This window comes from Phacochoerus africanus, chromosome 1, assembly GCF_016906955.1.
Source record: "Phacochoerus africanus isolate WHEZ1 chromosome 1, ROS_Pafr_v1, whole genome shotgun sequence".
NCBI classification, from domain to species: domain Eukaryota; kingdom Metazoa; phylum Chordata; class Mammalia; order Artiodactyla; family Suidae; genus Phacochoerus; species Phacochoerus africanus.
Window position 1 is genome coordinate 93091212 of NC_062544.1, and position 14386 is coordinate 93105597.

A 14386-nucleotide genomic window follows, 5' to 3' on the forward strand; every position below is an offset into this window, starting at 1 on the left:
ACTAAGTGAAATAAGTCAGAGACAGACAAACATTATATAGTATCACTTATAGGTGGAATCTAAAAATGCTCCAAATGGACTTATTAACAAAACAGAAACAGACTCACTGACTTCAAAAACAAATAGTATGTTTACCAAAGGGGAAAGGTGTGTAGGGGGGGGTTAAGGGTGAGAGATGGACTGGGGACATCCCTATTGGCATATGTACACTATAATATATGGAATGGATAGTCAATGGGGACTTGCTGTACAGCACAGGGAACTCTACTCAATATTCTGTGATAATCTATATGAGAAAAGAATCTGAAAAAGAATAGATATGTGTATACGTATAAATGAGTTACTTTGCTGTACTGCAGAAATTAACACATTACAGAGCAGTTAACTTTAATAAAATTTTTAAAAAGAAAAAAGACATCAGAAACTTGATTTCAGTTCTTCAGAAGTATATTTGTGTATTCTAATAACTAAACTTCACTAATTTGTTAGCAGCACTATCAGTAAATTAATGATTATTGACCTTAAGCCTAATGAAGCTGATTTTTTTTACTGAATTGAAACACTGATAATGGTTAGGTTGTTGGAATTAATAATTCCTGTAGTGAATAACAGCAGGAAAAGTTTTTTGTTTTTGCTTTTTTTAAGGGCTGCTCCTGTGGCTGAATTTCCCAGGCCAGGGGTCAAATCAGAGCTATAGCTGCTGGCCTACACTGCAGCCACAGCAACATGGGATCCCCAATCCACTGAGCAAGGCCAGGGATCACACACAGCAGGTAAAGTTTACAAGTTTTGAAGGAGTAGAGGAAATCTTATTTGATGGCCATACATTTTTTGGTTAAAGGCTTATGCTAATTTTTGTAACTGATTTAAGTACCAAGGTAACGGGTACATTTACAAATGATAAATAAAACGTAGCCTGCCTCAGAAAGAGTAAGCCACAAGATAAGATCCTGAAGTATAAACAGGAGTTGTTGTGTGGCTCAACAGGTTAAGGATCTGGCACAGGCACTGTAATGGCTTGGGTCTCTGCTGTGGCACAGGTAGGATCCCTGGCCTAGGACCATCCCCATGCAGTGGGTGCAGCAAAAAAATTAAATTAAAAAAAATGAAAGACAGTCATTTCCCCACTTTTGCTATTAATCTGACAATTTTTTTAAAGAACTGAGGAAATCTGAATATATTAGAACTGTAAGAACCAAGAATGACTGGGACATAAATTCCAGAATAATTCATAACATATTTCAAAGCTTCTGATATTTCAACACTTGAAAGGAATAGTCAAGGAAAGTTCAATTTTAACATTACCATTGGGGCAGATGGTGGATTTGATGACTGCCCTCCACTGTTCCCTGGGTGCTGGGTTAACCCATTACGATTTGAAGACTGTGTTGTAGGAAGCGGGGTACTGGTTTCAAGTTGCTGAGATACATCTACTTTGGGGCTCTTATTTGATCCATCCAGTCTGCTACTTCTCTCTATGGCAATCAGGTCACGAATTTTTTGCAGCTGCTCCACTGAAGCTTTTTTAGGAAAGATAAGATGCGTTTCTCCCTAGAATTTATAAAATCAGGAAAAATTTTAATCTTTGCTTTATACTGACAGTCATTCTTACATAGTATATATAAAACAGAGCCAATACTATAGAAGATGTCATATTTTAACAATCATTCTGCTTTCTTAACATTATGGGCATCTTTTTAAAATACAGGCAAAGGTATACCAAAAAATTAAGAAAATATGTCTCCATGTTAGCATAAAATGTTTAGCCTATTTTATTGGAAAATATTGTATCTTTTAGGAATATTGTAGTAAGTCAGAAAGCTTCATAAAAGGTGCAAAAATACACATTCCTATCTTCTCTATAATAGTACATGATACTACCATTCTCCATGAAATTCCCTATGAAATGATATAGATATAGCCATTCAAAATGATCACTGGTCACATAAAAGCATTAAGAAGTTACATAACAACCTTTGAGGGTTTTTTTTTTTTTTTTTGCCACATCCATGGTATATGGAAGTTCCTTGGGGCCAGGGATTGAACTTGCACCACAGCAGTGACTGGAGCCACAGCAGCGACAATGCCAGATCCTTAATCATCAGGCCACAAGAGGACCCCGTTTGAATCTACTAAACTCAAGTCTGTAAGAACAGCTATGTGCCAAGAGGTCTGTATACAGGTTCACTAATTCTTCCAAGATAACAGAATATAGTCAATTCAAAACTTTTGATTGTTCTTAGTAACACAAAAGTGATTCAACCAAGACAATAAAAATCCACTTAAGAAGTGATTTGTTAATGAATTCTTATAATAGAAAACTTTGAGATATAATAAACATTATAACAATGCTCACAATGCAAAATAGTTAGCAAATCATATAAAAGTAAAATGAAAATATATATTCAAACGAGTATTCAAGTGTTGAGAAGCAAGTGTTAAAACAGTAATTCCATCAACTGCAAATGAGAAAAATCACTTGTTATAATAGGCAGTTGTCCAACTTTTAGATTGTGAGCATTTAAACTCCATAATTGAGAACGACCTTATTTCACTGGTGATACAGACCTACAGGAATCAACTGACCAAGACATTACTCAAGAATGACCTGAAAATCAATTTATTGTGAATCTTTTTTAAAAAGCTGGGTGAGGCCAGCAATCTCTATATATTACCCAAAATAGCTATAAAAAAAGACTACCCGACCATTTATTGTGTTTATGGGTTCTAGATACTGTGCTAAGCATTATATATATAAATATATATATATATATATATATTCTCACAACTGTCCTGAAAGGTAGCTATTAGGTTTATCCCCACTTTTCATGTAAAAATACAAAGGCTCAGAGAAGTCAAATAACCTGCCTGATGCTTCAGAATGACTGTCACAGCAACGATTCAAACTGCATGACCTTAATCATTAAGCTATAACTGACTCCATTTGAGTCTGAAGAGAGATCAAAATCCACAAGCTGTACAGTTGGAAGAGTTGATCAAAAAAAAAATATTTCTACCTTTGTGATGATTACATATGCGATAACTAGGAGAAATTGGAACATGGTGAATGTTCCAGCATTAGAAGGAGCCACCTCAATCTATGATGAAGCCTGGGAAGAGAAACCAGACTCCTGGTTTGAAACCAAATACAGATGCCTCTCATCTCTCTCTGGGTGGAATGCAGAGGGAGGTAGATGACATCGTGGACAGAGAAGAAAGAAGAGCGAGACAGGCATGTGGATCTGACCTGGTCCACGCCCCGGAGAGGCTATGCTGCCCCTGCCTTGCTCTCTGTCCTTCCAATTTTCAGGATGCATGATTACAGCCAAAATATCTGCACCCAAAAGCTTAATCAACAGCACTGTATTTTCATAAAAGGAAAAACTTAAAGGCTTAACGCACTAGACCCAATAACATTTTAGGAAATCAATGAGGATTCTAGCTAGCATTTAACAAATCTATGTTTCTCAACTCATTCTTGCTTCGACAATTCTAATCACCAGCTCCAAGTCAACCTGGCCCCTTTCAACTAAATGCTGGTAATATCTTCTGGTCACCAAGACAACCAAAACTTCCTCCCTCAGATGCCCCATCCTCACTGGGTTGGGTACTGCTCCCAGGGTGAACCATTCCACTAAACTAGCCTGATGGGTCACATACCCACCTGAATCTCAGTCTAATTCTCCTCCTCAGAATTTTCATAAAAAAAGAATGCATCCCTCAGGGATGAGTGGGCCCAAAAGCATCCAGGATCTTAATGTCAAGTATACACAAATTGAGGATAGGTCTTGGAATCTTCCTTCATCTCAAAGCCCAGCAAGTTTCCTTCTGGTGGGAGAGTTCAGTTTCGGCTCTGTTGGCTAACACTTCATATAGGTCCTTAAGTGTGAAATCCAAGGCCAGTCAGAAACTAAGTATAAATTAGTCTCAAAACATGAAAATCTTTTCTAAAATTGTGACCCTGTTTGCACCAAATGCCACTACAAGTCCCAATGTGGCTTGTTACCTCTGGTGTGACCAACCTACAAGTCTGCATGGGACTGAGGGGTTTTCTGCAGTGTGGGAATTTCACTGCTAAAACCAGGACTGTCCCAGGAAAACTAGAGTGGGTGGTTACCCTTCCTGGCAACTTAAGTATTTGCTGAATGAAAGACAAATCTGATTCCACTTCAGCAATGAGAAATAAGCATAGTTTCCAGTTGTCATTTATTTAATTTTCCTGTCATTTGACTCTCAAAAATTTTCATTTCCTTGAATGAAATCAACAATAGTCTCAATTTTCCCCATCTATAGTTTTAAATTCTTTATGTTCAGAAATCTATGAGTAACTACAAGTAGAGGATACCCTAACTTACCTCCACCCTGATCTCTCCTTTTGAATTATAGACTCATATATCCAACTCTTTACTTGACAGTTCTTCCTGAATACTTAACAATATATCAGTTATAATTGTCCAAAAGACAGGAAGCTTTCTTTCTCCCCTGATACATGCTACTCTCCAAGATTTTTCAGTCTCAATGAGTGGAGATCCACTTGGTTCTTCACACCAAAACCTAGAAGTCATCCTAGATTCCTGCCTTGCCCTTATACTCCACATCTAACTCATCAGCATGTCTGGGAAGCAAAGCAGAAAAGCAGAAGAAATGCATACTCCAGAGCAACCTGGCCTCTCTCATTAATAGCTGCTATGGCCTCATTGGTTCTTACGGTTACTGATGGCTGAGTCTCTAGGGCTTTACGATATTCTGTGAACTAGAAATGGCCAAGCAAATACACATAGAGAAAACTCATTACCTTGACAACTACTATCACTGTGTCACAAAATGAAACTATACCACAAGATCCCATAAGACAGAAACACCAGATTTTCTTTTGACCTAAAAACCAAACAAAAAAACACTAAGGTTCTTCTCACCTTTTACACAATAGAACCCTTATGTGTGGTAACTAAATTCGACTTTTCTGTTTCTCATTTCTCTTTCCATTTCTTACTGGCGACTGGTTGGACCACATTAGTAATTCGTATGTGATCACAAACTAGGTTTTTGCTAAAAGTCTAAAGAGAACCACAATTTAGTCCTTGGTTTAAATATCTGATCTCCGTATTCTAAAGGGCTGAGATTGTAACAATTCTCCCTGAGGAAGGGTTGTCATATTTTGCTGTGAGTTAAAGTATATTTACTGTAACTTTTAAACTATCCAGTAAGCGGGCAAATAGTTCCAGTTTGCCAAAATGAATCTATTAAAAAATATTACCTTATTTAGAAATTATCTGTCAACACTATAATGAATGCTTTGTACATGAACTGGGGAGGAAAAAACCCTTGAACATACCTCTTCAAAGCCCATTTCAAATAAACATTCAACAGCTCCTCTGACAGGCAAAAGTCTAGTAGAAAAAGTTGTGTTTCCAATCCGGATAGATCTATATTTTTCATCATTAGGGTTTCTGATTTAAAAAAAAAAAAAAAACAACTTTGATTATACATAACAATTTATATTTTCACCATGTTTTTACATTTCTTTTCCCATTTTATACTGGCTACACTCCTGCAAAGTAGTAACAATCCCAAAATTAAAGAAAGAAGAAGCACAGACGGCTTAACTTTGTGGTTCCTACCTCAGTACACACTTACCATATCACGGCTGATCTTATCAATGTTGTCATAGGGAAATTCATGAGACTTTCTATTTCTCTGCTGTTAAAGCTAGGGACTTTTACAAGTTTTTGGGCTGCTAAGAAAAAAATACATTCAAGTTCCAGACAGGGGCAGGTTTTGTCTATTTTGTTCTGATGGATCTCAATCATTAAAAACAGCACCTGATGTGTCTATAGACGGTAATTAATAAATACTCATGAGGAGTTCCTGTCATGGCTCAGTGGAAATGAATCTGACTAGTATCCATGAGGATGCAGGTTTGCTCCCTGGCCTTGCTCAGTAGGTTAAGGATCCGGTGTTGCCGTGAGCGAGCTGTAGGGTAGGTCGCAGATGCAGCTTGGATCTGGCATTGCTGTGGCTATGGTGAAGGCCTGCAGCTACAGCTCTGATTGGACCCATAGCCTGGGAACCTCCATATGCCGCAAGTGTGGTCCTAAAAAATAAATAAATAAATACTCATGAAATGAATGAATAAAAGAAATGAAGGAGCTATATAAAAGTGAATCAAAGTTCCTGACCAACATGAAGCGAAGTGTACCTTTATAGTTACTTGATTGTTCTTTCTTCCCTAGACCAATGATTGATTTTACTATAAGTTCTGTTTTAGCTCAAAATATATATTTTGTCACTGCAAGCATGGCAATATAATGAAGACAAAAATTTCTTTTACAATGATTATGATTTTGAAAAATTTTAATCAGTACATGAAAAATCTTTGACTTCAGATTTTTAATAACATTGACAAATTAGAAAGGCTGTAAAAAAAAAAATTCAGAAAATAGTAGTGGCTTCCATTAATACCACACTGAGGATTCTGAGGCTGTGTTGTGGGTCTAGAGAAGGAGTGCTGAGGCATGGAATGATGCATGGGCAAATGCAAGCAAAGGACTAACCATCCTTGTCCTAAATTTACATGTGTTCTCTAGATACCATGATATAAAAATAGAACAAGGAGATCCCTGGTGGCCTATCAGGTTAAGAATCACAAGCATTGTCACTGCTGTGGCACAGGTTTGATCCCTAGCCAGGGAATTTCCTCATGCTGCAGTGAGGCCAAAACCAAAAAGAAAATATTTTTTAATTGTGGAAGTCTTAACAAGCTTCACATTTGTTTTCCATTAAGCAATTCCCATTGGCAAATTGTCACACACACGCTTGAATCTTTTTTAAACCTCTTTAATTCCAAAAATTAAACAAATTTATTACAGAATATTCAGGCTCAAATGCTCTAAAATAGCGTTACTTAAAATGTCCAGACTGGTGCTAATCTACAAACTCTCTGCTACTCATTCAAGAGGAGTGCAGAAATTGAGAGTATTCAATAATTATTACAGCTATTTGACACTGACATGAAATTTTCATTGTATTTTACAAAAGTTATAGGACCACACAAAGGACTTGAAATTAAAAACAACATTCTTCACAAGTCATTTGAAAATCACAGGTAACTGAGAAACACAAAGAGAAACAGATGCCTCACTCTTTTATTCTGTGTTCAGAAACCTGTGTGATCAGGGTTTCTAGACCTTGGCAGTATGGATCTGAGGGCCCCAGTGTGGCATCCCTGGCTACTATGCCACACTGCATCATAAATGCACCTTTCCTTCATACCACTTTAACATTAAGCAATAAATAATCCCACCTTTATCAAAGCTACTTACAGAGAAATGATACATCTTTTCAGGATACCCAACACATTCCCCTGGGTGATAAATATATCAGTAGCACCAGGATGGTCTATCATACTGGTGCAAAACTGCTTGAATTATTTTTTCCCAATAGTTTCCAGATTTCTATATAATCAACATCTTTCACTGGGCTTAATTTTCTATTTTTTCTTCTCCTTTTCACTAGTTTTAAAATCCTTATAAAACTTACACCAGCTGTTCTGATATAGATTATTTTGATACATGGTTTTCAAAGTAACTGTCAATGTAGCTTCTTTGTTACCAGCTTTGTATAGTTTAGATTTTCCTCTTTAGTGTCTTTTTTTTTTTTTTTTTGGCTACCCTACAGCATATGGAGTTCACCAGCCAGGGATCAGATCCCAGCCACAGCTGCAACCTATGGTACAACTGTGGCAACACCAGAACATATAACCCACTGTGCCAGGTGGGATCGAACCTATGTCCAAGAGCTCCAGAGACACTGCTGATCCCATTGTGCCACAGCAGGAACTCCTCTATTTTGGTTTCTACTGAGCAATTTTCTACCTTTGTACAGTGTCTGTGGACCTCGTATATCGTTTCTCTCTCTTTTCTCACTAAAAGCATATTGAAAATCAAAACATTAAAAAAAATAAATAAATAAAGGGCAGTAATGTCCAGTTACCCAAATCCTATCTCCCTGTTTTTAGATCTGTGGAATAGACCAGCCAGTCTTGAGCAGAGATTGATGTGAAAGTCAGGCCCCAAAGCTCTCAAAGGCTTAGAGAACTTGGGCACAAGAGCTATGATACCTCAAATCAGCTTCCATTGCATGCCCCTGGAAGAGTGCCACACCGGCACTTCTGAATCTCAGGCTTCAAGCATCATCCCACGGTGGGCACTTACTCTGGGCTCATTACTACTCTCCTTATCTTGTGGTGTCTAAAGCACCCTGAAAGGGCACCTTTAGTTTTGTTTGATATTTTTCTTCCATTAATTTAATTTTCTCTGCAGATTTTTCTCAAATATTTTTTGCTATAACTCTTTGGCTTTTTTTTTTTTTCTATCTTTACTGACCATTAACTATTCCTACAACTTTTAATATTTGTCTTGCTTGTTAACAATTACCTTTTATTTTCACTTGAGAGTTGTTTTCCTGGTTGTTGAGTGATGATGATAATGAATGGGGTTTGAAAGGGCAACAAAACTTCTTGTACCTTAGTCAACCATCACTGAACATACTGTCCTGTCTTCCTAGTTGTCTTACCCACGGATATCTACCAAACTGTTTCATTTATAGAAAATTAGTTTTCACAAATGCATAGGAGGAAAAAAATCCTGCTTTTTTCAACTTAAAATCATAATCTACCATACTTCTAAGATTTTAAGACATGTTACCAGTAAGCCTCCCACTGAGTCACAGCATTCATTTTCTCAGAAGAGGAAAACTGTCTCTATTTCAGAATTCCAGAAATGCTGAGAATTAAAAATATCTGATCATTTACTAGCCTTCTTCCTCTTTAGAAAGCATAATCCAGAAAGAGTTCTCAGAAATATAAATTTAGTACATGACTACATCCTATAATCTTGTATTTCTATTACTAATCACAAAAGTTGGTTTGCAGGTCATTTGAAAAACTATTTCTGGTCCTTTTAAAGGTTTGTTATTCTGACATGTAAAAATCTGAAAAACATCTATCTGCCTTTAGAACCATCTGGGAACCATCTCTGGCCCTAACTCTACCACTCTCTGTACCTGACAACAAGGGAAACCTGTACAGTCTAACTTAACAAGAAAAACTGAGGAAGAGTAACAAATAACACATGTGCCATGTCCTTTATTTATTACTATCTTTTGCAACAATCTTGTAATGTAGGCATTGTTCTTTTGTTTTAAAAACGAGGAAACTGAGGCCCAGAACGTTTTCCTAAATCGCCTATAATCACGTTCTTCGGAATGGCTGACTGGGATTTAACCCCCTTGGTTTGAAAACAAAGCTTACATACTCTGCACCATACAAGAGGCCAACAAACTCACCCATTCTCAGTTAACAACCTCTCAATTTCTCCAGGTGTTAGTAGTAACCCAGGTGAGCAGTGTGGGAGTTATTCTCTCCTCCCATTACCAACTCTTGGCATTCAGTATTCAAGAACTGCCAATCCATGCCAATTCCTATCCTCTCTCCATTCCATGAACAGCTAGGCTTGTGCTAACTGCAATAGCTTCAGAAATGAATTCCACGCCTCAAATCTTCTTATATCATTATTATACATGAAACCCTATGCTTGTTTTTGAGTCTAGAAACTGACAAATGCTCGCTCTTACCTATCATGTCAAACACATGTTCTCTTATCAAACCTTTGTTCTGAAAACTTCTCATTAGGCCCCCCTGCTATCATCTCAAGTAAACGTGTAAGTGCTTAAAAGTCATCTTGGAATTGTTCTCTAGATTTTATGCAGTTTCCCTCTCCCAAGCATATTTATTTTCTTTAAAGGAAGGAACCACTTTCCATTCCTGGCTCCTCCCAATCACACCCAGCACAATTTGTAACCAGTTAATCGTGTGCAATTTGCAAAGGAAATTAGTGGGAAATCGGAAAAAAAAAATTTTTTTTTTGGTTGCATCCTAGGCATGCAGAAGTTCTCAGGCCAGGGATGGAACCTGAGCCACAGAAGTGACAATGCCAGATCTTTAACCCAATCCTTAACCTGATAAGCCATGAGGGAACTCCCATCAAATTTTTTTTTTTTTAAATGAACAAAGCACATTTTCTAGGGAACCCATGTGAAAGGCCAGTAAAACTATTATAGACTTTTAAAAAGCAGATACTGAAGTAGATATTCACTTTTATCTATAAGTTAATGAACTGAAAAAATGGTTTAAACCATAGCATATTGGGCATGCACATTAGTACATACTTCAGTCAGCAATTTCATTAGCTTTATGACTCTTAGTTGGGGAACAGAAATAAACACCTGGAGCAGAAATTTAACTTAACCCAAAGTATTATTTTCACCTGTGTATAGTGAGGAACGTTGCTGTTAAAAAACAAAACAAAACAAAAAACTGCCAATGAAACTCTCATCCTATAAACACTATGTCAGATCTTGAGGTAGGAGCAAGTGATTTCAAGACTACAATCTCTTGTACAGTCCCTTATCTTTAACACTAATAAATTTCCCAAAACAGCAAATGAAACAGAAAATTGTGGTTTTTCTCTACTCTCAAATAAGTTAGATTAGCATACCTGTAATGCAGTGTGGCTAAGGGGTCAAAAAGTGATCCAGGGTTTTTCTCTTAAGAGACAAGCAAGTCACTGGACTTGGAAGGGAAAGAAAAGGTGGCTGCTTCTCCCCTCTGAAGACCGAAGGAGCTTGAATTATAAGAATATGAGGGCAGGATTTAATACTCTTACCTAAGACAAACTAGAAAGGGTAGTTTTTTATACCATCTCCACTTATATGAGTTCCAGACTAATTCCCTTTTTAGATAAAAACCTTTCAAGAAACATAAGCCATATAAAGACTGTGACCTGAATTGACAGCATGCCTCGCTTTTTCTTAGTTTGGTAAACATTCATAATGATTATAATGCAAAGGATTTCCGTCCTCAAAACACCTTGATCTCATCACTCGTGGTTTCACTGGACTGAAAGCAGAACTGAATCCTCATTACAAGGCCACCTCCCTTTTCTGAATAGTTAGGTTTAAATAGTTTGGTGGCTTTCCAGGTGGGAGGTCCTGGCTCTGGAGAACTCAGCCTGAGAGTTCATTCAAGCAGAGTCCTCCAGCATCCTTGCACTCTGAAGAGCTGTGAGACCTCCCAGGGAAGAGAAGGTGATAGGAGAAGGTGTCACAGAAGAGGAAAGCAGTCCCCACATAGGTCACAATTGTGCAGCCATGTGCACTGTGTACACTGCAACCCTCAAAATATCTGGCACATAATAAGGGCTCAATGTTTTTCCTTCAATTCATTTTAAAACCATTGTTACCTATACAAACGCTATTATAACTGCCATAGGTTAAAACACTGCACTTGTAACGAATGGCTCTAAAACTGTGTCAAGTGAAATCTATAACCTTGAAATTGAGAAGGATTTCCTTTTAGACTTCAAACCAATATAGCTACCGCTTAGAAGAGTCAGCGCACCAGGGGCGAGGGGGGCACCAAGAGCCCATGTAATCACGGTGATCTGATGATAAACGAGGTGACACCACTCAAGTACCTGGCACCTGTGCTCCTTTAACCCGGGCTCTGCTTCCCTCCCCACATCAAGTCCCTCAAGACACATTATTTGATCTAAGAGGTGAGGGAGGTGATGATTCAAAATGAATAATAAGCTTATTTCCCAGTTCCCCAAATCTGTAAAGTCGCTCAGAGATCTAGAAGTATGCTAGTGTTCCCAGGAAAATGAAACAAACTACTTTTCGCCAAGGGTATCTTCGCTAATACTACAGTAGTACTATGCTTTACTGTTAGGATATTCACAAAACGCTGGGCAGAAAAATTTCGTCCGTAACTTCTGAAAAGCGTGTGGCAACTGAAAGCACCTGCTGGGTAAAATTCTCGCAGTGTGAATGAAACCCTGTTACCGCTTCTGTCCCGAAACGAAGACGGTTCAACGCCGGACCCGAGACCACCGCCCGGGCGTCCCTTCCCCTCGCCCCAACAGAGACCCAATCCTACCCGCTCCCCGATAGCGGGTGTCAGGTCCCAGAAGCAGCGAGACACCCCGACGCCCATTCCGGCTGGGCTTGGGCCGGCCGCGCCCATCCCGGCCTCACCCCACCAGGGCCGACCGGGCCCCCCGAGACCCAGACCGAGCAGATGCCCCGCCCGCTGCCTCGCACCTGAGGATGTTATCCGCGTAGGTGAGCAACAGCTTGGAGGCCTCCAGGAAGGTCTCCGGGGTGTTCTGGCAGAGCTCGGCCACGGCCGGGGAAGCGGACCCGGAGGAACTGCCCAGCGCTGCCGCCGCCATGCCTGAGCGCCGCGGCCGCCGCCCCCCCACGCCGGGTCCGCACTGAGCAGGCGCCTCCGCGGCCGCGCGTCTGAGGAGAGCGGGAGGGCGGGGGCTCGGCCGAAGGGCGGGGGCTGGTCTCCAGGGCGGGGCGGGGGGGTGGTTGGCCTGGAGAGGGGATCGGCAGGGAGGCGGGGGCTACCCTCGGGCAGGGTCTGGGACCGAGCTTTTCTAGGAAGGACGGGGGAGCTCGGCTGGGTGGGCTGGGGGTTGTCTGGGGAGTGTCAGGGGTTTGGACCATGAGGGGCCAGGTCGTCAGGGCCCAGGAACTTCGACCAGAAGACGGCAGGGTCTTGGTCGTCCTGGTCCAGGGGCTTTGGCCACGGGTGTCTGCTGGGAGGGGGCCGCGGGGGGGGTGGTTGGAAGGGCTGGTGGGGAGGAGCGGGAAGCTAGGGCCAGGGCTGACGGGTGCTGGCTTTTGCATAACAGAAACCCAGGTTCCTCTGCGCCCCCAGGCCATCCTCAATTAATCCGGCCAGGAAGGTGGGGAAACCCCCTTTCCCCGAATGAAACTGTCTTAGAGCTTCCTCCTCGCAGATTGTCAGGCCTTGCTAAATAAATGTGGATGAACGACCCCAGAAGGAAGCAGCTAACCATGTTCATGACCAACCGCATGGCCATAAACTACGCTGGGTTCTTCCTGTATGGATTTTTTTTTTTTCTAAAGAAATAAATGATTGAAAATTTCTGGCCTAAGTCCCAGCTCAGATAGGACGATGCCACTGTAAAGAAGTGATTTTCAAAACTGCAGATTGCAGCTTAGTGGGTTGAAAACTCTATCGACCAAAATAAAACACATACTCAATAAGGACAAAATAGAATGAAGGGGAAAGGAAAGACAGAAAAATCATGCATCCTATATTGTAAGGGTATGTATCAATTTGTGGCTTTGTTTTGCCAGTAGATCAGCATCCTTTATTCCTCTTAGAAGATGAAGCCTAAACAATTTAATCCACCCTCTACCTCACCATGCCCTTGAAAGTATACTTTACCAATGGCTTCTTTCTTTGCAGAAATTTCTTTCCAAATCTCAGCAAATGCTTTTCTTGACTGTATTTTTTTTTGTCTTTTTTTTTTTTTTTTAGCTATTTCTTGGGCCGCTCCCGCGGCATATGGAGGTTCCCAGGCTAGGGGTTGAATCGGAGCTGCAGCCACCGGCCTACGCCAGAGCCACAGCAACGCTGGATCCGAGCCGCGTCTGCAACCTACACCACAGCTCACGGCAACGCCGGATCGTTAACCCATTGAGCAAGGCCAGGGACCGAACCTGCAACCTCATGGTTCCTAGTTGGATTCGTTAACCACTGCGCCACGACGGGAACTCCTTGACATTGTATTTTTGAGATGGATGCTTAAGCACCTTCTTTAAATGTTCTTGATGCTTTATCTTCAGTTTGATTTTTAAATTTGGAATTTTCTTCCAATATCTCTAAGCAAGACCCTGAACCACATCTCCCACTTCAGTTACCATTCATTTGCCAGATATATGTGAGAAGTTCTTAATAAATATGTAGGTTTTTGGACCAGCTTCCAAGAATAGTGTATTTAACTGACAGTGTGTTGCTAACTCCTATAAATAAATTTTCAGTGACTCTGTAGAATAGAGGTCAGTGAACATTTTCTATTATCAGTGCCAGATAATAAATGTTTAAGGCTTTGTGGCCATAGGGTCTCTTTTTCAATTATTTAACTCTGCCTCTGCAATTGTGGAGCTGTAGGCAGTACAGTTTACCCTTGAACAAGTGTGATATTAGTGGCACCAACCCTTTGCACAGTTCTCTGTACACATATGAGGTTCCTCTGTATCTGTGGTTTCCAATCTGGATTCAACCAACAGTGGACCTTGTAGTACTGTAGTATTTACTATTGAAAAAAATCCACATGTAAATGGACCCATGGAGTTCAAACCTGCATTGTTCAAGGATCAACTGGGCTTTAAAATGAATGGGTATGATTGTGTTCCAATGAAACTATTTACAAAAACAAGCAGCCTTCTGGATTTAGCTTATAGTTTGCCAACTACTGCTATATAGCCTCAGAGACTTTTGCATTTAGTT

General features: G+C 40.1%; 1 protein-coding gene across 2 annotated transcripts in view; it reads right to left on the reverse strand.

Annotated features, from left to right (window-relative positions):
• NGLY1 (N-glycanase 1) overlaps positions 1-14386 on the reverse strand; it is a 68488-nt gene that overhangs the window by 48422 nt on the left and 5680 nt on the right. The window contains exons 1-3 of one of the 2 annotated variants that reach the window (XM_047769213.1): positions 12160-12330; positions 5336-5450; positions 1306-1551 (exon numbers count right to left, since the gene is read on the reverse strand). In XM_047769213.1, the coding sequence (XP_047625169.1) occupies positions 1306-1551; positions 5336-5450; positions 12160-12290 (492 nt within the window). In that variant the 5' untranslated portion in view covers positions 12291-12330. Of the gene's footprint in view, positions 1-1305; positions 1552-5335; positions 5451-12159; positions 12331-14386 lie in introns of those variants that run through there. The other variant, XM_047769216.1, reaches the window with a different exon arrangement.